The 26,096-nt window shown below is 33.9% G+C and overlaps 1 protein-coding gene and 1 pseudogene across 2 annotated transcripts; one reads left to right on the top strand and one right to left on the bottom strand.

Moving 5' to 3' along the window:
• Nucleotides 1–325: 325 nt before the first annotated feature.
• On the top strand, nucleotides 326–468 carry LOC145278547 (U2 spliceosomal RNA; annotated as a pseudogene).
• Nucleotides 469–6,237: 5,769 nt separating this feature from the next.
• LOC145277912 (uncharacterized) lies at nucleotides 6,238–26,096 on the bottom strand. Of its 2 annotated transcripts, none has more exons than XM_080129969.1 (5): nucleotides 25,971–26,096; nucleotides 14,964–15,128; nucleotides 14,177–14,381; nucleotides 8,310–8,354; nucleotides 6,238–6,539 (listed from the first exon to the last, which is right to left on the bottom strand). In XM_080129969.1, exons 1-4 carry the CDS (start codon nucleotides 26,019–26,021, stop codon nucleotides 8,326–8,328), a joined length of 450 nt encoding a protein of 149 aa, XP_079986095.1. In that variant the 5' UTR covers nucleotides 26,022–26,096; the 3' UTR covers nucleotides 6,238–6,539; nucleotides 8,310–8,325. The 2 variants fall into 2 exon arrangements, with proteins under 2 accessions (XP_079986095.1, XP_079986096.1); XM_080129970.1 differs by lacking the exon at nucleotides 25,971–26,096 and adding an exon at nucleotides 23,131–23,571.

Genomic DNA, 26,096 nt, shown 5'->3' with positions numbered 1-26,096 from the left:
ATCCAGCTCCCCATTTCCCCTTCACTCCTCACATTAAAAATCGGCCTTGCGCCTAATTTGCTCGTAGGGGGAGAAAATAAATACAGCTTTTCTTGGCCTTTTAATCAAAGTGTAGTATCTGTTCTGGCAGATACTGCAAGCAAAGACCATATGTGGGGCAGCCTAACATATAAGACCTTGGCCAATGTAGGGACAACCCTTCATACAAATTGTCGCTATCCAGCTCCCCTACTCCCCTTTGAGTTAGTCCCCATTTCCCCTTCACTCCTCACATTAGAAATCGGCCTTGTGCCTAATTTTCTCGTAGGGGGGAGTAAATAAATAGAACTTTTCTTGGCCTTTTGGCCAAGATCAAGGTGTAGTATCTGTTCCAGCAGATACTGCAAGCAAAGACCATGTGTGAGGGTAGCCTCACATATAAGACCTTGGTCAATGTAGGGGCAATCCTTCATACCAATTGTAACTATCCAGCTCCCCAACTCCCCGAGGAGTTGGTCCCCATTTCCCTTCACTCCTCACATTAAAAATCGGCCGTGTGCTTTATTTGCTCGGTGGGGGAGCAAATAAATACCGTTTTTCTTGGCCTTTTGGCCAAGACCAAAGTATAGTATCCTTTCCGGCAGATACTGCAAGCAAAGACCATATGTGGAGGAAACCCCACGTATAAGACATTGGTCAATGAAGGGAAAACCTTCATAACAATTGTCACTATCAAGCTCCAATTTCCTTCCATTCGAGAGCTGGTAACTCTTTCCCTCCCCCTACCCTTTCTCTCCACATTAAAAAACGGCCTTGTGCCTAAATAGATCTTGGTCAATGTAGGGACAAGCCTTCATACCAATTGTAACTATCCAGTTCTTCAACTCCCCGAGGAGTTGGTCCCCATTTCCACCTCACTCCTCACATGAAAAATCGGCCTTGTGCTTTATTTGGGCCTGTTGGTTAAGATCCAAGTGTAGTCTCTGTTCCGGCAGACGCTGCAAGCAAAGATCATGTGGGGGCGACCCCACATATAAAACCTTGGCCAATGTAGGTGCAACCCTTCATACCAATTGTCACTATCCACCTCCCCTACTCCCCGTGGAGTTTGTCCCCATTTCCCCTTCAATCCTTACATTAAAAATCGGCCTTGTGCCTTATTTGCTCGGTTGGGGAGCAAATAAATACCAACTCAATATATAAGACCTTGGTCAATGTAGGGGCAACCCTTCATATCAATTGTCACTATCCAGATCCACTATTCCTTGGGGAATTGGTCCCCACTTCCCCTTCACTCCTCACATTAAAAATTGGCCTTGCGCCTAATTTGCTCGGTGGGGGAGCAAATAAATACGAACCTTCATACCAATTGTCTCTATCCAGCTTCTCTACTTCCCGGGGAGTTGGTCCCCATTTCCCCTTCACTCCTCACATTAAGTGGTGCAATCCCACATATAAGACCTTGGTCAATGTAGGTGAAACTCTTCATACCAATTAAAACTATCCAGCTCCCCTACTCCCTGGGGAGTTGGCCCCATTTCCCCTTCACTCATCACATTAAAAATCGGCCTTGTGCCTTATTTGCTAGGTGGGGGATCAAATAAATACCAACCCCACATATAAGACTTTGATACCAATTGTCACTATCCAGCTCCCCTACTCCCCAGGGAGTTGGTCCCCATTTCCCCTTCACTCCTTTTAAAAATCGGCCTTGTGTCTAATTTGCTCAGTGGGGGGATGCAAATAAATACCTCAAAGTTTAGTATCTGTTCCGGCACACACCGCAAGCAAAGACCATATGTGGGGGCGAACCCACGTATAAGACCTTGGTCAATGTAGGGGCAACCCTTCATACCAATTGTCACTATCCAGCTCCCCTACTCCCCGGGGGTTGGTCCCTATTTTCCCTTCACTCCTCACATTAAAAATCGGCCTTGTGCCTAATTTTCTCAGTGGGGGAGCAAATAAATACGGCTTTCCTGGGCCTTTTGGCCAAGATCAAAGTGCAGTATCTGTTCCCACAGATACTCAAGCAAAAACCATATGTGGTGGCAATCCCACATATAAGAACTTGGTCAATGTATGGGGCAACCCTTCATACAAATTGTCACTATCCAGCTCCTATTTCCAACCCATCGGGATCTGGTCCCCTTTTCCCTCCCCCCCCCTCTCTCTCTACATTTAAAAAGGGCCTTGTGCCTAATTTGCTCAGTGAGGAAGCAAATAAATACCAACCCTTCATACAAATTGTCACTATCAAGCTCCCCTACTCCCCGGGGAGTTGGTCCCCCATTCCCCCTTCACTCCTCACATTAAAAATCGGCCTTGTGCCTAATTTGCTCGATGGGGGAGCAAATAAATGCACCTTTTCTTGGCCTTTTGGCCAAGATCAAAGTGTACTATATGTACTTACTACATGCTGTACTTATGTTTGTAACTTTTCCTTGGCCACATAGCTAAGATCAAAATGTAGTATCTGTTTTTAATAGTGCTAAAAATGCTCTTTTTTCATATTTTTCAATAAAAAAACTTGATATGTATATCTATATAGTGCTCTCCCATGGTGCTGAATTCAAATATACATGTGTTATGGTGTAAAACTGCATAGTTTGTCCATTGTCACTGGTATTCAGCATTCCAAGGGGCTCATAAGGGGTCAAAAATGAACCAAAATTGAAAATAATGACGCTTAAATTTTTATCTGTCCATTAGACTTTTCTGAAACTTTTCCAAAATGTAACTTTTCCTTGGCCACATGACTAAGATCAAAGTGTAGTATCTGTTCTTAACCGATGCTGCATTTGTTTGTAACTAATAAGTAAATGTGTTACGGATCGACCGCCGAAGAATAGTTTTTTTTTAAATGCATACCACAGCATGGTTTTTTGCCCCATAAATTTTTACCTATCCATTACATTTTTCTGAAACTGGTCCAAAAATGTGCAGGGCATCGTTCTTAATATAAATTCAGTATGGGTGACCCTAGCAAAATTCTGCTTTGCGTCCCCCGGGGACTTTTAGTGCTAAAAATGCCCTTTTTCATATTTCTCAATAATAATAATATAGTGCTCTCCCATGGTGCTGAATTCAAATATACATGTGTTACGGTGTAAAACTGCATGGTTTGTCCATTGTCACTGGTATTCAGCATTCCAAGGGACTCATAAGGGGTAAAAAATGTACCAAAATTGAAAAGAATGACACTTTTGCCCCATAAATTTTTACCTATCCATTAGACTTTTCTGAAACTTGTCCAAAATGTAACTTTTCCTTGGCCACATGGCTAAGATAAAAGTGTAGTATCTGTTCTTATCCGATGCTGCATTTGTTTGTAACTAACAAGTAAATGTGTTATGGATCGACCGCCGAAGAATAGTTTTTTTTTAAATGCATACCACAGAATAGTTCTTTTAGTCGTGTGCAAGCAACTCTATAAGTCACTCAGTCGGTCGGTCGGTCGGTCGGTCGGTCGGTCCATAACACATGTACTTTTTATTTCTTTTTATGTTTATTATACCTCTATTTATTGGTTTTCAGGGTTCCTGAATACGAAAATAACGTTTCAAATTCCCTAAATCAAATAATTTTTGTGATATAAAGTGGGGAATCACTTTTCTGTATTAATTTGATATAAAATGAGCACCCACTTTACAACCAGTCAGTCTCAAAGCCATTCAAGTAATTCTCCAGATCATTCAAGTTGTTTTTAAAGGATTCCAGTTATTTTTTAAGCATTCAAGTCATTCTTAAGGTCATTCAATTCATCCTTAAGTTCATTAAAGTCATTCTAAGTCATTTACTTTTTATTTATTTAATTCATTTCAGCCTATTTTTCGGTCATTTTACTTTATCTTTAAGAATTTCGTGTCAATCCTACATTCACGCATTCATTCATTACACGAGAGCACGCGACTAATGGCTATCGGCTTTGTTGTTTTACTGAAGAGGTATCTAGTTACTAAATACTAGAAGACCGAAACATGCTCATGACTGTGTAGCAACACATTACTGCTTATGTAAAAACAGATTGAAAGTATAGCTTGCTTTTCTTCGGCATTGAGCACTTTTGTATTAACCTCGTTATATTTCACTGGTTATCTTACCTCTGGAAAATAGCAATATATATATATATATATATATATATATATATATATATATATATATATGATTTTCAGAATGTGAGAGATTGTATATAATAAATTCCACAGCCAAACAACGTCGCAGCCCACAAGAGCCATGATAGTCAAAGAATCGGAAGTCCGAGACTCGAGTTTCGCCCTCATTTGGGCTCATCAGTTAGACACATCCGAACTCAGGATTCGAAACCCGAGCCTCTTGCATGCAAGGCAAGCACTCTACCAACTGAGCAAACGCAAGAATTTCAATTAACCAACACAGATCAAGCAAACCGCGCCGAAATCCGACTGTGAAATGAACCTACTTCGTCTCAACAAGGGACGCGGTCATCCAACCAGCTAATGACCCCAAGCTGATGTCTCACAAGTATATATATATATCGTTAGTTAACATTCCAAATCAAGATGTACTTGATGATAATTTATAGACTTTTATCTTGGAATGGAAAAGAATTTAGCAAGAAAAATGTAAATAAAAAGGAAGAGGGTATTTAAAGTTTAGATATACATAAAAACTAACGACACTTAATTATTGCAGTATTTCCAAGCACCCACTTCAAATAAAAGTTATTGAATTCTACCCAGACATGTGTGAATCATCCTTTTTTCGCTATTTTTTATTTATTTTATGATATATGTATGTATATATGTGTGTGTGTGAGTTTTATTCCATGCATACTCACTCACATGCGTCCTTATTTACTTGACTCTAGATGAAGTAAAACTTTAATGCTAACAAATCTATTCGATTCAATTAATATATCGTCAAAAGATTAGCGCAGGGTTAAATCTATATATGTGATGATTTTCATGGCGTCAGTTTGGCAGGGAGGCATAATCGTTCTCTTACATATAACACCTAGTATTCCCATACTGGCCAAGCTCAACGTTGCTAAACTAAGAGGTATTTATTTGCTCCCCCACTGAGCAAATTAGGCACAAGGCCGATTTTTAAAGTGAGGAGTGAAGGGGAAATGGGGACCAACTCCCCGGGGAGTAGGGGAGCTGGATAGTGACAATTGGTATGAAGTGTTGCCCCTTCATTGACCAAGGTCTTATATGTGGGATCGCCCCCACATATAGTCTTTGCTTGCAGTATCTGCCGGAACAGATGGTGTTTATTTGCTCCCCCACTGAGCAAATTAGGCACAAGGCCGTTTTTAATGTGAGGTAAAAACCAGCTCCCCTAAAAGTAGGCAAAAAGGGGGCACTCTGGTTACCAAAAATAATAATTGTCCCAGTATAGAGGGTTTCCCCTCCATTGACTGGTACAAATTATCTTAAGTGCAGTATCTGCCGGAACAGATACTACACTTTGATCTTGACCCGTTGCTAAACTAAGAGAACCCGCGTGTCAACCTGATGATTCCGTATATGCATGCTTTGTGGGCATATGTGGCATATTTTGGGAGTAGTTTATAATATATATACTCTCTCCCCCTAACTAACTACCTCTCTCTCTCTCTCTCTCTCTCTCTCTCTCTCTCTCTTTCCCTGAGACCACATCGAATAAAGGACGTGCTTCGTTCCATCAGTTTTGCGCCTGTAAACAGAACGACCAACAATCAATATTGTATATCGATCGTGAACGTTAATTGGTAACAGTAACTTGGTTGCTGTTTGTATAAGACAAAATTGGGTATGAAATATCTAAAAAGTGTTTATGGCATCTAATGATATAAGCTGACAAAGTATAATTAGTTAGTTACTTCTCTCTTTCTCTCTCCTCTCTCTCTTTCTCTCTTTCTCTCTTTGCCTTCTTTCCTCTATCTGGTCTCTCACTCCGTACATAAAAACAAACGAAACTCTCAGGAATAAAGTTTCTTTCCTAGAACATCTCGTCCACGGAACAAAATACTACGAGCCTGCATAGTCATCTAAAACACAGTCCCCTTCAAGTCTAATCTGAGCAAATACTTGTCGATCCATCCTCTTAGAAAATCCATTCCACCTATTGTTTCTAATCCTTTTGTGACGGCAATCAACGTCCAACCAACAATTCTTTCAACTCTTTTTTTTTTCGGGTGGCTATGCGCCTTGATGCAAAAATACGAATAATAATATCTGAAACGCAAAATTATAGAAAACAACTGACAAAATGGAAAAATGACAACTTTACGAGTTCAAGGTAATTTTGCAGGAGTGCAAAATTTTTATTACACTAATAAAAAGAGTTAACTTTTACAAACAGTGGTTAAGTGTGACAATGTTGGAGTCTTTGAAAGTTGTTAGTCTACAAAACATGGCAGTAAAAATATCCCGACCGTAACACAACAGGGAACAATTCTGTTGAAGATTGATAGGAGGATAATCATGGAAGAGGTACAAGCAAATCTACTCGTGCGTCTTTCTTGTCCATTTTGCTGTTTTACTCTTTTCTGTCTTAATTCCATCGGTTGATAAGGTTTATACTGTGACGTTAGCCTAAGGAAAAAATTGAAAACAAAAGAAGACATTAATTAAACTAAAAATTGGTTAGCAGTAAAAAAAAAAAACTTTTCTCAAAATCAAATTAAATTTCACATAAACCAACACATCTATTAGTAATTAAATTCGAAAAGCATATCTATATAATAAAAAGGTATTATTAAAACCCATACCTGATACTCTTAATTTTCTTTTTTTTTACATGGGGTCACCACTTATCAAGGCCCGAAGGCCACTCAGGGATAAGGGTTATTGTGTATACAGTAATCAATGAGATAGTATTGTAGTAATCATTAGTATTGGGGGTTTTGATAGAGTGTCTTACTTAAGGGGGCGGTTTGTCAGGAGTTTGTTTATGTTGGACTTGAAGACGTCCAAGTTGTAGCCAGGTGGGAAACAGGTAAGCGGCAGAGAGTTCCACTGGCGTGCAGTTCTAAGAAAGAAGCTTTGCTCATGGAATCTACGTTTGGATTTAAGCACAGATAAAGAGTGGAGAAAATTATTAACAGTAGTTTCAGCCAGACGGGTGTTTCTCGTGAAAGATTGGCGAGATAAGTCATCACCAACCACCATTTGGATGTCATCATTTACCTTTACGCGGAACAGTATAAAAAAAGGATATTTTTTTTTCTGTCGCAAATTACTATTTATGAATCTTAGATAGTTCAAGGGCAATAACTCTTATAGTTTGCATATATTTTAAACCTTACTCAAACATTTATCACCGAATCTATTTAGTTTAGGAGTTGGTGTGTTATTTTCTAGAGATCAAATATTATCACATTTATTTTGTAATCTATGACACTTGGGGAGAAAACTAAATAAGCATTATTGATTCTATTACAATTGGATTTTTTTTTTTTTACTTTTTTAAAAATTAAATCGAAATGGAATTGTTGAAAACGATTGTTTAAAAACATCAATGATAAATAAATAATCAGAATTATGAAACAATTAAACATTTCAGTCCATTAGAAATGGGCAAAGGTTATAGCCCGTGGATTTAGAATGGGTGTTTCATGATAAATCGATGTTTGAATATGGCATAGTAATGATTTAAAAAGTTTTTTTTTTTTAATGAATCTACATTAACCATAATATATATAAGCGTATTTTTACGACCGGTCAATGCCGGGCGGCCTAATAATAATAATAATAATAATAATAATAATTATATATATATATATATATATATATATATATATATATATATAAATATATATATATATATATAAATATATATAGATATTTATATTTATGATTATATATATATTTATATATATATATATATATATATATATATATATATATATATAGAGAGAGAGAGAGAGAGAGAGAGAGAGAGAGAGAGAGAAATAAAAAGGAACAAACCGTATTATATGTTCATCAACGTTTCGTCTTTATTTCGAGAATTCCTCTGGATGAAATATATATATATATATATATATATATATATATATATATATATATATATATATATATATATATATATATAGGGGGTGGGGGTGAAAAACAGAGAGAAAACTGACGTCAATGAATCATCTTGGTCAAGTTTTATTTGTATGTTTAATTATCAAAAAGTTTTATGCATTCAATGTATAATTAAATTGTGTCTCCGTGTCACCTAGTTTAGCACGAAACAGCCATTAACCTATGCAACATACATATTAACTTTAAATCATGAATTAAATGCAATAAAAAAAAACTTAAACTTTATTTCCATTTTTTGCCATCGAATAAATATTGGAACAATATAATTTTACTTACGTTTAACGGCCATTAATTAAATGTATCGATACATGTTCTTCATTTCTGAAACAGGAGAAAATAGAAGAATTTTGTTATATATTAACTGCATTTCTGAATTTTTGAGATGGGGATTTTTTCTTCGTATTATTTATATCACTTTTACAATTGATTTTTTCGGGTACTCTGATCACGTCACTAAGTCCTTAACTGCGTCGCAAGGACCCGTAGCGCAATGGAAAATGAATTGTGAAAGTCATATTCTCATGAAGGTTGAAGGTTGAAACCACCGAAAAAATACAATTGCTAATTACTTAAGACCTCTATCCAGTCATAGCTGACGGTACAAGAGCCTGTATCCTCGTGAAGTAAATAGAGGGTTCCGTTCGAAATTCCGTCCAGATTCTCGAGTTCAACAGAAACATTCCTGAGTTCGACAAGATATCTAAGAAGAAGGTGGGAGGTTACGTCGACCGAAACGTTATTAAAATGATACTCAAGATGAGAACAGTAGTCTGAAGAATCCAAATAATGTTTATCTTCTCGTTGCGAAAAATAAAATAAATATGAAATTATTTTCACAGTAAATCCTTCTTGATCTTATTTAACTTCTATACAGTATTCTACTGCGTGCCACTCTTTTCCAGAATATATTTCGTGGTAAGATCTCTTTATCAAATAATAGGGTGTGCGAGTTCTAAATATAATGTAGTATTGAGCGCTTGTGATTTTGTTTTCATCTGTTTGATATTAGGTTGGAGCAAAAATAATGTCGTTTTTTTGACGTTCAACCATATATATATATATATATATATATATATATATATATATATATATATATATATATATATATATATATATATATATATAACATTATTTTTGCACCAACCTAATACTTGAATTGAATAGATTTTAATTATTTACGATTAATAAACATTTACATAGGTATTCTTTATCTTATGAATAAAGTAAGGGTTTTTGGTCCCCCGACAAAAGGAGAGTGGACCTGTAAATTCACCCGTTCGTCTATCCATACTTTTTTCAATAACTACGCCTTGGAATTTTTTGGAATTTTACACAAACATTAGACATAATATGAGTAAAAAAAAAAGTAATAGAACGACTTTTCCGGGAAAACTCCGGTTGGCCCCCTAGGGGTGCCTTTCGGGTTAAAATGGCTAAAATTGATACGTTTGTGCTTATTAAAAAAATTGATGCCTTGGATTTTTATAAAACTTTCTGAAAAGTTGTAACTAACTGATTTCTATATAATTTTGTTTGTCTATAATTCGTGATAACTCTTGGGTGTGCCCCAGGGGCTCTTTTAGGGTTAATAAAAACACTCCATTTTTTTTTTGTTTTTTACACAGTGATCACCACTTATCAAGGCCGGGAAGCCACTCAGGGATAAGGGTTATTGCAAGTACATTACGTTAGTGTGGAGATTTGATGAAGTGTTTACTTAAGGGGGCGGTTCATTAGGAATTTGTTAACATTGGACTTGAACACATCCAAGTTGTAGTCCGGTGGGAAGCAGGCAGACGGAACAGAGTTCCACAGGCGTGCAGTTCTAAGAAAGAAGCTTTGTTCATGGAATCCACGTTTTGATCTAGGCACAGATAAAGAGTGGGGGAAATTTTTCACAGTGGATTGGGCTAGACGGGTGTTTTTCATGAAAGATTGGCGAGGGGGGGACCAGAGATTGGAGTTCAGACGAGCACCTGCCATGGAAATAACGATAAAACAAGGATAGGCTCGCAACGTCTTTTCTGTGGGAGAGAGGTTGCAGGGTAGAGAAAAGGGCATCCCCCACTAAGTCACAAAGTCTATTTTGTACTCTGTCAAGGCAGGATAGGCTGTTTTTAGCAGCTCCTGCCCAGATATGGCAACAGTATTCCATCCTGCTTTTTTTTTGGGGGGGGAACTATTTTACCATATATATATATATATATATATATATATATATATATATATATATATATATATATATATATATATATATATATGGTTAGGAGCCTTGACTGCCGTACAAACGGTCGGGTTTCTATCCTGACTTGAGGTAGTTGCCTGTCTAGCCGCACTGATGAGTTGTGAAACAGCGAAACAGTACTGTATGTGGATGACTATAGTGCTCCTCACCTTGAGTTGAGCATATTGAGAAGTGAAACACGAATTACCATTAGCATATAAGCGACGCTCTTTGTGTAAACAAATCGAACGGAGGTATTTCAGACGATATCAAAACATCGTTAAACTCACTACTCGTTCAAGCAGCCGCCAATAGCGTAATGGTTAGGAGCCTTGACTGCCGTACAAACGGTCGGGTTTCTATCCTGGCTTGAGGTAGTTGCCTGTCTAGCCGCACTGATGAGCTGTGAAACAGCGAAACAGTACTGTATGTGGATGACTATAGTGCTCCTCGCCTTGAGTTGAGCATATTGAGAAGTGAAACACGAATTACCATTAGCATATAAGCGACGCTCTTTGTGTAAACAAATCGAGCGGAGGTATTTCAGACGATATCAAAACATCGTTAAACTCACTACTCGTTCAAGCAGCCGCCAATAGCATAATGGTTAGGAGCCTTGACTGCCGTACAAACGGTCGGGTTTCTATCCTGGCTTGAGGTAGTTGCCTATCTAGCCGCACTGATGAGCTGTGAAACAGCGAAACAGTACTGTATGTGGATGACTATATATATATATATATATATATATATATATATATATATATATATATGTATATATATTGACCGTCGTTTTAAATTATTTTTTCTACGCACATTTTATCTTCCTTTAATTAATATTATTTGAACTCATTCCCTTTTCCTTTCCCCCATTTGTGAATTATTCAACGGATTTCTGCCTTTTGGATTACTTTGGACCATCTTCCAATTACGCGATTCCCTTGTATTTTACTTGTGGAAATGGAAACTTAACCAACTTTTTTAGATTTTGATTTTTTGATTTTACCGTTATTGGATATTTTACCCTTCACCAGACTATCCATTCACGTTAAATCCCCTTTTTCTTTGCCATATTCCCTCTGCTTCACTATTTGTTACCATGTAAGATCTATGACGTACTTGTAGTTTCATCAAATAATTTTGCAAGCAAAATCCGATCCCGCATTTTGCTAAATCCTACCCTCTGATGAGAAGCGTTCAATAAATAATGCCCCTGAACCACTCCTCGTGGCAGCAGAGCAATGAAATCAGACGACCGTGAATGGGTTAGGAATATTATATTTTGAACGACTCTCAGAGTTTAATATAAAAAATGAATCACGCATAATCTTAATTTATTAAGCAGTTTTTCTAAAATCATTATGCAAATGAAGAATTTGGATGTGTTTTGGTAGTATTCTGATCTCTATATATTAAAAAAAGACACACACAAAAAAAAAACAGTTTCATGTATAATAGAATTTAATAAGCCTAATGTGTTTTAATATAAATATAGTTCGGATAAATGGAAATAACTTTCGCCTTTCTTAATTAAGATATATACACTAGAATAAATATTTTTTTTAAATTGAATTTTACTTATGTTTAAGTTTGCCATTTACTAAAAGTATCGGTACATATTCTTCAATTCTAAAATAGTAGAAAATAATATGGTTATATATTAAATGCAGCTTATAAATGGATTAATACAGTTTTATGTTAATTTGGTATTTGAATAGCTTATGATACATGTTTGAATCAATAAACAATTGGATATATTATTCTTTATCTTATCTATTAACTTGCAGGGAGACCCGATATTATTCCGGATTCAATGAGGATCACAAATGTCCCACCCTTCCTATATATCTGTGAAATCGCTCATTTTTTTTTTTTAAATCAAATTAGTTAATTGATTGATTAATTTTTAAAATCAAATTAGTTAATTGATTGCTCTAGTTAGAGAACATCCGCAGTGTGCCGGGTAGAAACTTCACATGCCTTCTTGCAGTGAAGTCTACATTACACTGTGGAGATTCTACTGTTGATTTTATAAAATTATCTGTAAACGGTGGCTTCACTTAAAGTTTAAAACACAAAAGTCAAGTATCATGGTTCAATTGTGCTCTAAACAGAAACAGTCATTTCGAACGCGGGTCTGTCTTATCAAAGAACCGACTGTTGATTTTATGAAATTATTTTCACACAATCACTTTAAACATACAAAAGCCAAATACCATGGTTCAATTGTGCTCTGAAAAGAAGCATTCATTTCTAACGCGCCCCTGTCTTATAAAATAATCTGGAGTTGATTTTATAGACTGGGCCTTTCTGCTTGTGCGGTGATAAACCTCTTCAAATGCACTTGTAATGTTAGGTTATATAAAAGTAAACTTTGGTTTTGTATATAGTACAGAGAAAAATAGCTATCTGTGTAATCAATTTGCATGATTATTTTGTAAACAGTCTATAATAAATTAATGTTTGGTGTTATTCATTTGTAATTTTATTGCCCTATTTTATTATATACAACTATTTTATTATATACTAGCTGTACATACCTGGCGTTACCAGGTAAAAAAAAAACATATTGCCGGGCGGAACATTTAGTTACATACTATTTAAGGTTCACCAAATAGCCTAAGTTGTTAAATTTTCCTGAATATTTTCCATATTTTGAATTTTTGGAAGCATAAAACATAGTCATCTTCATCTATGAAATTCAAAGAGGCAAATAAAACCCCTTAGCTTAAGGGGAAATAACTCATACATTAAATGAAAACTTACTTCCGTTTTTAAACGCAGCTGATCTTGGTTATAAAAAAAAAGTTATTAATTAAATTAAATGTAAATTAAATTAAAAACTAATTAAACAAATCAACTTTATATAATATTTTTAAATAGAATACTTATAACAATTCTATTATTAATTTAAATAAACAATTTAGAGCTAATTATTAAAGCAGATTTTTTTAAATGTAATATGCAAATGCGATAGCCTTTTGAATATTGATTCCTTTTGAATAAAGAGTATATATAGAAATCATGCAGGTAGAAAACTATATAAAAGTTCGTTTTCGGTATTAAAATCTATTTGTGCAATGTACTTTATATATATTTATTTATTTTTACAAGGAAGTCACCATTTATCAAGGCCCGGAGGCCACTCGGAGATAAGGATTATTGCATGTACAGTAATCAATTGGATAATATCGTAGTAATCGCTAGTAATGGAGATCTGATAAAGTGTCTTATTTACGGATGCGGTTCAGCAGGAACTTGTTTATGTTGGACTTGAAGACATCCAAGTTGTAATTAGGTGGGAAACATGCAAACGGAAGAGAGTTTCACAAGTGTGCACTTCCAAGAAAGAAGATTTGTTCATGGAATCTACGTTTTAATTTAGGCACAGATAAAGAGTGGGGAAATTTACTGACTAGTGGATCAGAGGAGATTGTAAATTACATTGTAAACTGGACTTGTGCAATCGTGCAAACAGCGTTGATTCATCCAACTAGCACAAAAATTCCACTCCTTTCACAGTAGGGCTCTCCAAATGTCAAAAAAAAGAAACTTTCTATTCAAATAGCTTCTTTCCCTGCGATGCTTACCTTTGGAATTCCCTTCCTGTTTCCTTATTTCCTCCCCCCCCCCGACTTTGCTAACATGCAAAAATATAAATATAATGTGAACAAATATCTCCCTACTTAGAATGTCCCCATAAATCTGCCCCCCTTAATTCTGAGTAGCCCTTTCGTCTATCTCTCGGGGCAATACAAAATAAATGTCTTAGAAGTCACACACTGTACTGTAAATAATAATCACCCATACACCAGGTAATTATTACGTATTGACACCTAAAGATATGTGGTTCGACTGCTCCCCTTAAAGTGCAATTTTATTGCAAAATGTCATGCAAATGAATAGAATCCAATTTAATTACCGGCTTTGCTTAATCTGTTGTCTCGATCACGGTCGATGTATCTCAATATTTGCTTCTGTTCTGTCGAAGTAGCGTTCATCTCCTTAAAAAGGAAGTGCATCTCTCGCTCATCAATGAAGCCGTCGTTATTGTGATCAAACATGGCGAACAGGAAATCCGTTACATCTTCTTCTCTCCTCTCTTTGCTCTCAATATTCTTTAAAAGCTGCGTCAGAAGAAAAACATTTTTAAAATATAAGAATCAGAATCATAATGAATATTTGTTTTTTTGTAACATAGAACACTATTAGTGTTTCAGCATAATTATCTGAGTTATCTCCCTTGGATCTATATTCGAGTTACTTCCCTTTGTGGTTTTTCTAGTGAACCTCAAAGAATGCGTTCTCCTATCAGCAAGAAACCCCCATCAGAAAAATTATGTGAGATTTTGTATGTCAAAGCTGAGATTCAGTTCAAGAAGAAGGTGCATATACGATATTGGTCACACGTGAAAATTGCATAGTTCGCTACACCTTCTCATAACAAAGATCGATACAAAATTTCAGTTAGATCGATCAGTAGTTTCCGAGAAAACTTCTAGAGTCAATATGCTGTTGTTGTGACTAATCTTTATTAATCCCTATCTATGCAGCGAACAGATACCATATTACTTAGTTCGCTGCATCGTAGTATAACAAATGTTCAAACAAAGTTTCAGTCAGTTCGGTCTAGTAGTTTCTGAGAAAATGTAGAACGGACAAACAGACAAACTGATGAGCAAACAGACTATATAATATGGATTACTTACTGGTTTAAAGAAACTGTCGATGTCTCTTCGGAATTTGCTCATTGATGTCATTGATTCCAACATGTTAACTAGAGGGTCGACCTCCTCGTCCAAGACTTCTTCATCGGCCTTGACCACCACCAGAAATAGTGCCAATATGGCCAAGATCATTAATTTCTTCATTGGCTGGAAAAAAGGAAAGAATTTCTGCAGTTGTTCATTGCTGTGAGACCGTTTCATTTTTTTTTTTAATTAATTCAAATACAAAAACTGATGTTTAAGATATTTAACAACATATTCCTATGGTTATTATTTTATACGTCGCATTTAACCGTTATATATGTTCCTTTATACATATATATTTTTCGGTTAATTATGCCGAATTATTTTCTCTATTAATAGAAAAAGTTCCTATTTTTTAATAAGTCAGTGCGGAAAATAGTCAAAATTGACATAATAATAACATCATGATAATTTCAGTGCTAAGAAACGGGTTCTGTAAAAAGTGGACGTTTTGACATGTTATGAAATGGTAAGATGAATAACATCTTTGAATTTGGAATATATATATATATGTGTGTGTGTGTGTGTGTGTGTGTGTGTGTGTGTGTGTGTGTGTGTGTGTGTGTGTGTGCGTGTGTGTGTGTGTCGTGTATATATATATATATATATATATATATATATATATATATATATATATATATATATATATATATATATAAAGATGCACAAGTTAGTGAGTACAAAACTGTCCCACGAATAAGACGAGGGAAATCACCTTCCGTCTTTACTATGTTTATGAGACGTTTTCTTGTTTAGTTTTTAGTTTTGTTTTTTGTACCGATTTATACGTTTTGTCTGTCCTATTTTTTTATATATCTTCGAAGAATGTATTTGATGCTTAATATCCGGCATCATTGTACTTTAATATCGAACCTCCAAGTCAAATACTCGTTTTATATAACTATATATATATATATATATATATATATATAGTCTTTGAATTTTTTAACCTTTAAAACTATACAAAAAAATATTTTTTATCATACGTTAGAAAACCATCTAGTCTGTAAGTCATTTAATCACCTGCAAGCACTGCATCAACTCGCTCTCGAATTTACTATAATACCAATAATTTATTTTTCAAGTGATCATCAGTTGTTTACCATGAAACACTGTTTCGGGGATTTAAAAACAAACTTGTACATATATATATGTACATGTGTATAATTTTGTCTGTGTGTGTGTGTGTGTGTGTGTGTGTGTGTGTGTGTGTGTGTGTGTGTGTGTGTGATTTTGTTCCCTAAAGACTCTGAAACGGCTGGCCCGACTGTTTTTGAAATTTCACACGAAAACAGTTGATGTGTCTGGGAATGTTATTACATAGATTTTTATCGAAATGCGTCCGATAAATATCGAAAATCGCTAGTCGGAAAAATATGAATCAAGAGGAAAATTCGATTTTGGCGAAAGTAATTACGTTTATATAATCTAACTTACAAGGGCATTTGAGAAATTTGATCACTGCACAAATAGAAAGGCTTAGCCTATAAAATCAACTCTAGATTCCAGAATGGATGGTTATTTTAAGCACAATTGAATTATGATACTTGACTTTGTATGTTTAACTCTAATTCAAGTGATAATGTAAAAATAATTCCATAAAATCAACAGTTGTTTCTTTGATAAGGTAGGGGTGCGTTCGAAATGAATGTTTCTGCTTAGATCACAATAAGACCATGATACTTGACATTTGAATTTTAAACTTTAAGTGAAGATATTTTTTACGGATAATTTTATAAAATCAGCAGTAGATTCAATGTATTGTGGACTGTCACTGTAGGGGTGCATGCGATGCTTTCTCCAGTAAACTGTGTGAGTGTATCTATACTAGAGCAGGAAATCAATCGATTAAAACTTCGTGATTTCACCGATTCCAATGACAATTAAAAAAAAAGTATGGGAAGATGCAACGTTTGTTGATCCTCATTTAACATTTAATCACAGACAACGTTGCTCCCTGCTAGTATATATATATATATATATATATATATATTAGAAGAGTTTATTAGGGGTACAGAATTTTTACTTATTTCCGACATCTCAGGCTACTGGTCACCAAGTACTACCGACCTTTAAGCAGCTTTTTCTTCACCCTTTGTCAGAAAAATCACTCATTGAATGAGGACTGAATGACAAAATAGGAGAAGCGAGAGTTACTGGAGCTGCCGATAACACATCCACTGTATTATCTACTCTCCATTTATAAATGACAGAGAAGAGAGTTCCTTTAAACCCGAGATGCCTTTCGCCATCTTCATCAGGGGTGAACGATGACATTTTGATTTAAAAAAAAAAAAAGAAACTGAGGGAGAAGAGATTAAAAGTAAGATTAAAATGAGGAGGACATATTTACAATTACTATAAAATAAATATTTACAAGTAGAAAGGCAGTGGGGAGAGAAAAGGGGGATTACACAAACACGCGCGCGTATATATATATATATATATATATATATATATATATATATATATATATATATATATATATATATACATACATGAAGGAGGGGGTACGATTTGTGTGGTTCAGTTGTCGCAGTGAGGAGCTGTTGGTATTCTTTTAACTTGGCGGTGATTTATTGGCCTAGGCTTTTGCTTTGATCTGAAATAATTTTATACTCTTATCGTTGGTATTTCCATATCGTAGGTTTTTATAGTTGTTTTTTTTTTCTTTTCTTTTCTGGAGGCGACTTCATTTTCCTATAAAAATGTTTTATTTATTTATTTATTTACTTATTCAATATTTATTTTTAACGGTATTTTTGTGGATTGGCGCTCATTTGTGTCTACTTCTAGAAAAATAGGGCTTATTAAGACATTATCATATAGAGCCCTTAGAATGGATTTCTTTCAACAAACTCGAACATGAATTGAATTCTCTCAAAGACATTTTCATTTGTAATCCGGAGAATTTTAATTATATTATTAATAATGAAGTGAAAAATTCAATTCTCCTATAACCCTGGATCCATCCAAGTGGCATGTTTTCTACCTTGATTTTAAGTTGTTAGTCAGTGTTGTGACAGACGTATTATAAAGTCTGTAATAAATTGTTTCCCGTCCGTCGTATTACGGTTGGTTTTCAGTGTAAGATCTTCATTCCCACTGGCTACGAAGGATGACAGTTTGTCCCACATTACACAAAGTAATATTATCTTTTAATTTAATTGCCAGTCTGCTGCTGGCTCTGTGGGTTGAACCTCCTTGAACTTGCAGTCATGCATCAACCAACTGGCATCAACTAACTGGCATCAACTAACTGGCATCAACTAGACGAGGAAGGCCACGTTGTTTTCGCCCCTCTTCTGCTTTAGAATTTGCCATTGGCAAATATTTAAAATATTGAAAATCCAGCTTGTTCCAATGCCTATAAAAGTGATTGTTTCAGAAAATTGCACCGGGCTGACTGTGAAAAGCATTTAAAGATTTTGGAGCCAGTGTGAATTCTTTCACGCAAGTCGTCGCTTTGTCGACAGAAAGGATTTGTTAAATCATTAGACTTACTTGGAGATATATTTTAATCGTCTTCATACTCCTTCCATCCCAATGATACATATATTTTATATTATTGTATATATATATATATATATATATATATATATATATATATATATATATATATATATATATTATTGTATATATTTTTATATTATTGTATATATTTTTTATATTGTTGTATATATATTTTGCATTATTGTTTATATATTATATTATTGTATATTTATATTATATTATTGCATATATATTTTATATTGTTGTATATATATTTTATATTATTGTATATATATTTTATAATATTGTATATATATTTTATATTATCGTATATATATATTATATTATTGTATATACATATTATATTATTGTATATATTTTTTATATTATTGTATATAGATTTATATTATTGTATATATATACTACATTATTGTATATATTATTGTATATATATATTATATTATTGTATATATATATTATTGTATATATATATATATTTTATACTATTGTACATATATTTTGTATTATTGTGCATATATTTTATATTATTGTATATATATTTTATATTATTGTATATATATTTTATATTATTGTATATATATATTATATTATTGTATATATATATAAATATTATATTGTATATATTTTTATATTATTGTATATAAGTTTTATATTATTGTATATATATTTTATATTATTGTATATATATTTTATATTATTGTATATATATATATTATATTATTGTATATATATTTTATATTATTGTATATATATATATATTATATTATTGTATATATATATATTATATTATTGTATATATATATTATATTATTGTAATATATTTTGTATTATTGTATATATATTTTATATTATTGTTTATATTTTTTATTATTGTATGTGTATTTTATATTATTGTATATATATTTTATATTATTTTATATTTTATATTATTGTATATTTTATATTATTGTATATATATTTTATATTATTGTATATATATATATATTTTATATTATTGTATATATATTTTATATTATTGTATATATATATTGTATTATTGTATATATAATTTACACGAATTTCCATTCACTTTTTCTTACCTTTTTTTCGTATATCTCCGAGTATTTGATCTTGCGTGACTATTTAATTCGTCTTTTTACATCTTTATCACCAACGATTAACTCTTGATGAGTTTGTCAGTGAAAGGGGCTCCTAGAGTTTGTTCGTATACAATTTTCAAAGCGCGGTATAGTTTTTGTACCTTTAAAAAGTTGCGCACACACACACACACACACACACACACACACACACACACACATATATATATATATATATATATATATATATATATATATATATATATATATATATATATATATATATATATTCCTTGGGATGGTCCTGGATATGACCTTTAACTATATCCAGTGGTGAGGCCACAGTTTGCGGGCTTTGGGCAGTGTGGAGTGGAGCCACCCTTTAATTGCCATTGCTCCTAGGTCCACTCTGACCCGGAGTGGTAGTGCCTGTTAATGTCCCAACTATGGGTTAAACAGAAACCGACTTAAAAACAACAAATATATTCTATTAAAAAAATGTTCTTTAAAATCTTTGGATTCGGCATTAAATAACCTGAAAAGGGTTGATATGCCGTAAAACAAAACCAACCAACCAACCAATCATTCATTGGGGCGGATAAGAATGATCTAATCGGGCGAGGATTTACAAGAGGCTAACGTAAGTTGTACGTTTTCTGTCCACAAAAAAAATTCTAGACAAATAGAAACATTTTTATAACTGAATGACACCGATTAAATCTGAAACCCATTCCACCTCTAGTTGAACATACACATTTGGAGCGGCCATCACACACGCATACTAACCTCGCACCCGTTCCCATATCTCAACACAGACTCAAATCGACACTCCTATTGGGTCTTATTTACATACAACCGAATCTTATTTTTAACAACATCTGACGGAACCTCCTCATTTTAACTCCCTGTGACGAAGAAGACCTGATACTTTCATTACAAACTTTGCTTTCGTATAAGCTGTATTGTCTGAAGAGGTCTCTAATTACTGGTAACTAACTGACTGAAAAATGCTCATGACTGTGTAGCAACATATTACTTCTTATGTAAAAACATATATATATAGGAGAGAACTTGAATGCCTACTGGAGAGAACTTGAATGCCTACTGGAGAGAACTTGAATGCCTACTAGACATTATCCTCGAGTGTCTAAGGTCTCTCTGTACAGGGGTTTGTCAGAACAACCTGGCATGAGGATACTTTTTCCATAGAAGTAAACCCTGACCAAATATTCAAAATCACAAAGTATTCGCAGTCCACATAACATCTCACCACTTCAAAAACTGCAAATTTAAGCTAAATTTAATGTAACTGTTTAAACAAACTATACCTCATTTGATTGGCATTTTATTCTTCTATAATTTTAACTGTTCATATTTGACTTTTAATTGAAATATTCTAGTGTTCACGTAAATTTTAAAAAATGACTTTAAATTAAGGAGGCAAAAAGAAAGTCCGCACAATGGAAAACTGTTATTTAAATGTAACGTTAGGACATTAATGCAACACAAATACAACAGGAACACAATAAACTAGTTAATATTTAGTAGCATAGCCCTTCTGAAATTTGACAGCCTGCAATCTTTTTGGAATTCCTTGAATAAGACTACAGCAATACTCCGGGAAAATAGCATCACACTTTTCTTTAATTTTTGTCCAAAGTTCTTCCAAATTTGAAATTGTATCATTGCGTAGCTGTTACTTGACGTAATGCCATACGTTTTCGATATGATTGAGGTCTGGAGATTGTGCAGGCCAATCCAAACACGGAATATCATGCTCTTCCAGGAAACTCTGACATTGCCAGCTGTGTGAATGGAAGCATTATCCTGCATGAAGATGGGATTATCACCCAAGTTCCAACCAAAGTAGGGTAGAAAATGCTCAGTCAACATATTAATGTACTTGGTCGAATTAATTCGACCTTGCAAGCGAACTATAGGCCCTAGACCATTGGTACTAATAATGCCCCACACCAAAATTGAACCTCCCTCCACCACCCTGCAGCGTTGAAATTGAGCACCTAGGATTAAATTCTTTGTCTTTCCTCCGACAAACGCACTGCCTACCATCACTGCCTAGCCTATTGAACTTGTTTTCGTCGCTACAAAAGCATTTTTGACCAATATAAAGAGTCATGATCTTCATTGCATTTGAAAAAAGTCCATATGGCACTTTCTGTTCTTTACAGAAATCATTGGCTTGCGTCTTGCCACATATCCTCCCAAATTAAATTCCTTTAATCTGTTCTTGACAGTAGAAAGAGGGCACTGTTTAATAAGATTGCACTGTTGTTGGATTTGGGGAGCCGTTTCAAATCTGTTTCTTTGACTGTGAATCTTGATAGCATTGTCTTCCCTGTGAGAAGTAACTCTAGTACGACCAGATTTAGGGGCATCACGAACACTGCCGGTGTTTTGATGCGTTTGCACAGTCTTTCATACCGTTTTCTCATTACATTTCAATCTGCAGGCAATTTCTCGATTGGATAAACCAGAAAGGTGGAGATTAATGAGCTCCTGACGATCACTAAGAGAAAGTCGTGGCATATGGACTAAATGTTACGTCGCATAACATGGAACAACAACAATTATGATTAGAGATGGTTTGTTGCCTGTTGGTGGATTTTTAACTTGATTTAGAGGCGATAATTTAAGCTGATTTTAAGCGAATTTGTTGCTGCGGACATTTTTTCGCCTCCTCAATTTGAAGTTTTTTTTTTTTAATATGAATATGCGTTAATGTTCCAAACATTGTAAGCAAAAAAAGAAAATGCTGGGTATAAAAATTAAATAAAATTTGACAGTATCCCATATCTCTATCTCTCTATGAAGTTTTGTTGCCACATTTGGGCTCATGCTACAACCACTAGCCTGTCCCTTTCGTATAATAATGAATTTCTAGCCTAATACGTCACATACTGTCTGCCAAGATCCAATCCCTGTCACATCGCTGCCATATTGCCTTTTCCACAAGTTCTTCCACGGAATGTGCTCTAATTAACTTACTGCGCATGTACCTTTCAATGTAAAAACACCCGACCCACCCAACCAGCAGCACCACCCCTTCTCTGTAGTTGTCCCTAGACGATGGAAGATTTTCTGCTCTAATAGCTTATCTCCTCTGACCGCTTCTTGTTGGAATTTCCTCTGCTCCCTGTTTCCCCGATCAAACCAACACGCAGAATATTTAGTGTCGATTTGTAAATCATGAGGCACGGCGGGACGAGGAAGAGGATGTCTTTCGTTTGTAATAGAAAAATGATACGAACAGGCATAACAAAATAAATAACGCTATCGTATAAAAAAAATAAAATTATCCAACTGCGAATATTAAATGTAGTTGTCCCAGGCAAAAATTGGCAGCAATCAATGAAGTACAATCTGAACAAAAACATCTTGCTGCTAAACTCCCCACTCAGTTTGCTCTCTTATAAGCCTGGCCCCTATCACAGTGTCCCCTTACGCTTCAGCGGAAATGTATCTTATTTAGGGCGAACAAATGTACAAAAATAATTTTAAAAGAAATGGTTACTTACATTTGTTTTTCTGGTAAAAAAAAAAACGCAGTCGTACGAAATGAGTGCTTTACCGAAATTTGTAAAATCCTGCAGTGCGAATGTTTCACGGCAAAGTAAAAAACGAATGAATCTCGGGTCGGAGTTTAAATACGGGGTGTCGATTTGTAAATCATGGGGCACGGCGGGACGAGGAAGAGGATGTCTTTCGTTTGTTCATTCATTTGATTAAAACAAAACAACAAAAAAAAGCGGCATTTAAATAGCGTTCAGTGACACTCGGCGACGATTGGCTCGGTAACATAGGAAGGACATGATTTCGAATTGGAGGATACAAATCAGACAAAGGTTTGAAAAGGCCACGAGAAGCGATTACGTTTTAGATTCATTAATGGATGACATCTGATCGAGGAGGTTTGGTAGAAAAGTCACGTGATCAAAAAAGGAAGACAGCAACGGAAACTCCCAAATAAAAAAAGGATGTGGACAGGAAGTTAATGCGATTTGCTATTTGATTTGCAAACTGACAATGCAGAATAAATTAATTGTTTGATTTATTAATCTCACATTCACATTTTCTCAGTTGTGTCAAAGGTGAATAAAATGGTGGATTTGGGATATTAGGTACAATGAAAGACAATGTTATCTTAAAATTTATGAGATTCAACTTTTGGGATAGGATATTGGTGTAGATGACCACTTCTTACATTCAGTTTTTTCTACGGTCTCTTCCAAAACGAATTTATTTCGCGAGGACACCACGCGCTCTTTAAACTCCATTCACTGTTTTCTTTTTATGCCACTTAGATATCACTCTCACTTAGAGATCGGTCTTCTTATTTTCAGTCCTGAAGAAGCCGAAAAGTAATGGGTGGTTTATTATTTAAGATGGATTCGGGGAGTCTTACTAACCAAATCTTTTTTCCTTCCCCACTCCTCGTTTCATTCAAATGAAATATTATATATATATATATATATATATATATATATATATATATATATATATATATATATATATATATATTATGTCTTCATATATATATACACATATATATATATGAACAAATACATTTCATATATATGTATTTGTTCATATATATATATGTGTATATATATATGAAGACATAATATATATATATATATATATGAACAAATACATTTCAAATAAATTTGAGGATATCTTAAGTAGGGCGGATCTCTAGTGTGAATGTGGTATTGTGATGACAGAGATGATTCTAGCCAAGAGTAGGATAGACATTTGTTTGTATTCGTGACCAAGGGTGGCAAACGACACTCATTTTCCTTCACGGTTTTGAACGGTCTTGGGCCTAATTTTTGTTTATACAAATGTTACCCATAGTCTCACAATCCTTTATGTAATTCAACAATATTCGGCACCAAATAAACTGCAATCTGTGCCTGACTTGTTCACTGAGTTTCGGTCATAAATGTTTTATCGCCGTTCAACGATAAACACACGTGAATAAAACCAGCAACATTGTCAATAACTTTGACATACCCCTCTCTGGCATTAATTTAATTTAGACTGTACTGTCCTTCTTCAGTTTAAGGGTTGTTTTGGTGGAAATAATTTGTAAGATACTGCCACAGGCAAAAATCTGGGGAGTTATGGTCCGGTGGGTTTTAAGCCAGTTTAGTATCACACCTCTTATTGATTAGATCATCACCAAAATGTGCCCCATACAGCACGATAAAGAAAGAGTGTTGGACATCCATGACTGAAAATTGGTGGACAAGTCAGGCATGGACTGAATTTTATTTGTGCCAAGATGATTTGACTGCAGAAAATATAGTGGATTTTATTAACAGTTCAGTTTGGAGCATGTTTTTTACATCACCCTTTATTTATTTATTTATTTATTTATTGATTGATTGATTGATTGATTGATTGATTGATTGATTTATTTATTTATTTATTTATTTATTTTACCTTTTGCTTTTTGCTTTTGCTTGTTATTAAAGCGAACTGCGTTGATTGTGGGTTAAGAATTTTTATATCAGTGCCTTCTAGTATTTTCAATTGTTATAACATTTGTTTCATTTATTATATATATATATATATATATATATATATATATATATATATATATATATATAAAGGGGGTTAGAACAATTTTCTATAGAGCAGAGTGTATTTTAATGTTATAGTAAAAATTCTAATTTAATTAAAATACAGGAAAAGAATAATGCTCGTTGTAAAGCCGATGTATCAAAGCTCAATAGGCAAATATCCTAGAGCTACTTTTTATATTTGGTAAGGTGATTGATAATTTATAATTCAAAATTAAAATTAAAAATTAAAAATCCGTTTCATAAGGAGGAGCACAACAAACCAATAAATTGTATGATCGTTTCGAAAACGATGTTTTTTTTAATTGTGACAGACATTGAGTCAAGGACAATAATTTTAACACATAGTTTTTTTTGTTTTTTTTAACAAATTTCCTCATCAGCAAAATATTGGGTGGGTTTTTTTTTTAATAAAAGACACCATAAATAAACCTAGCATTTAAGTAGTGCAGGTGAATCTGGAAAATTTTAAAATATTAGGAAAAATAGTTAATTAATGATGTAGATAAGTAAAGTAATATTGGTTAATAATAAAAGTTAGAATAAAATTACATAGCTGTGTTTAGAGTGAACGTTAGAATAAAATTACAAAGCTGGGTTTAGATTATGTATAATGTTATAGTAAGATGCTATTAAGAGAATTTCAACAAATATAAGTACATATATATATATATATATATATATATATATATATATATATATATATATATATATATATGTACTTATATATATATATATTTATATATATATATATATATATATATATTTACCTTAAAATGGTTTATCCTTAGAAAACCGTAATAATCCTCAGAACAATTCATTTAGATGTTGTCTGTAGCTTATAATGCTCTAGCTGCTTAATTTCAAATTGAAACGCCAAAAGGGAAGTTCTTAAC

Source organism: Euprymna scolopes, chromosome 6 (genome assembly GCF_053919585.1).
Source record: "Euprymna scolopes isolate OS-2025 chromosome 6, ASM5391958v1, whole genome shotgun sequence".
In the NCBI taxonomy this organism is placed as follows: domain Eukaryota; kingdom Metazoa; phylum Mollusca; class Cephalopoda; order Sepiida; family Sepiolidae; genus Euprymna; species Euprymna scolopes.
This window is presented reverse-complemented; position numbering and strand designations above follow the sequence as displayed.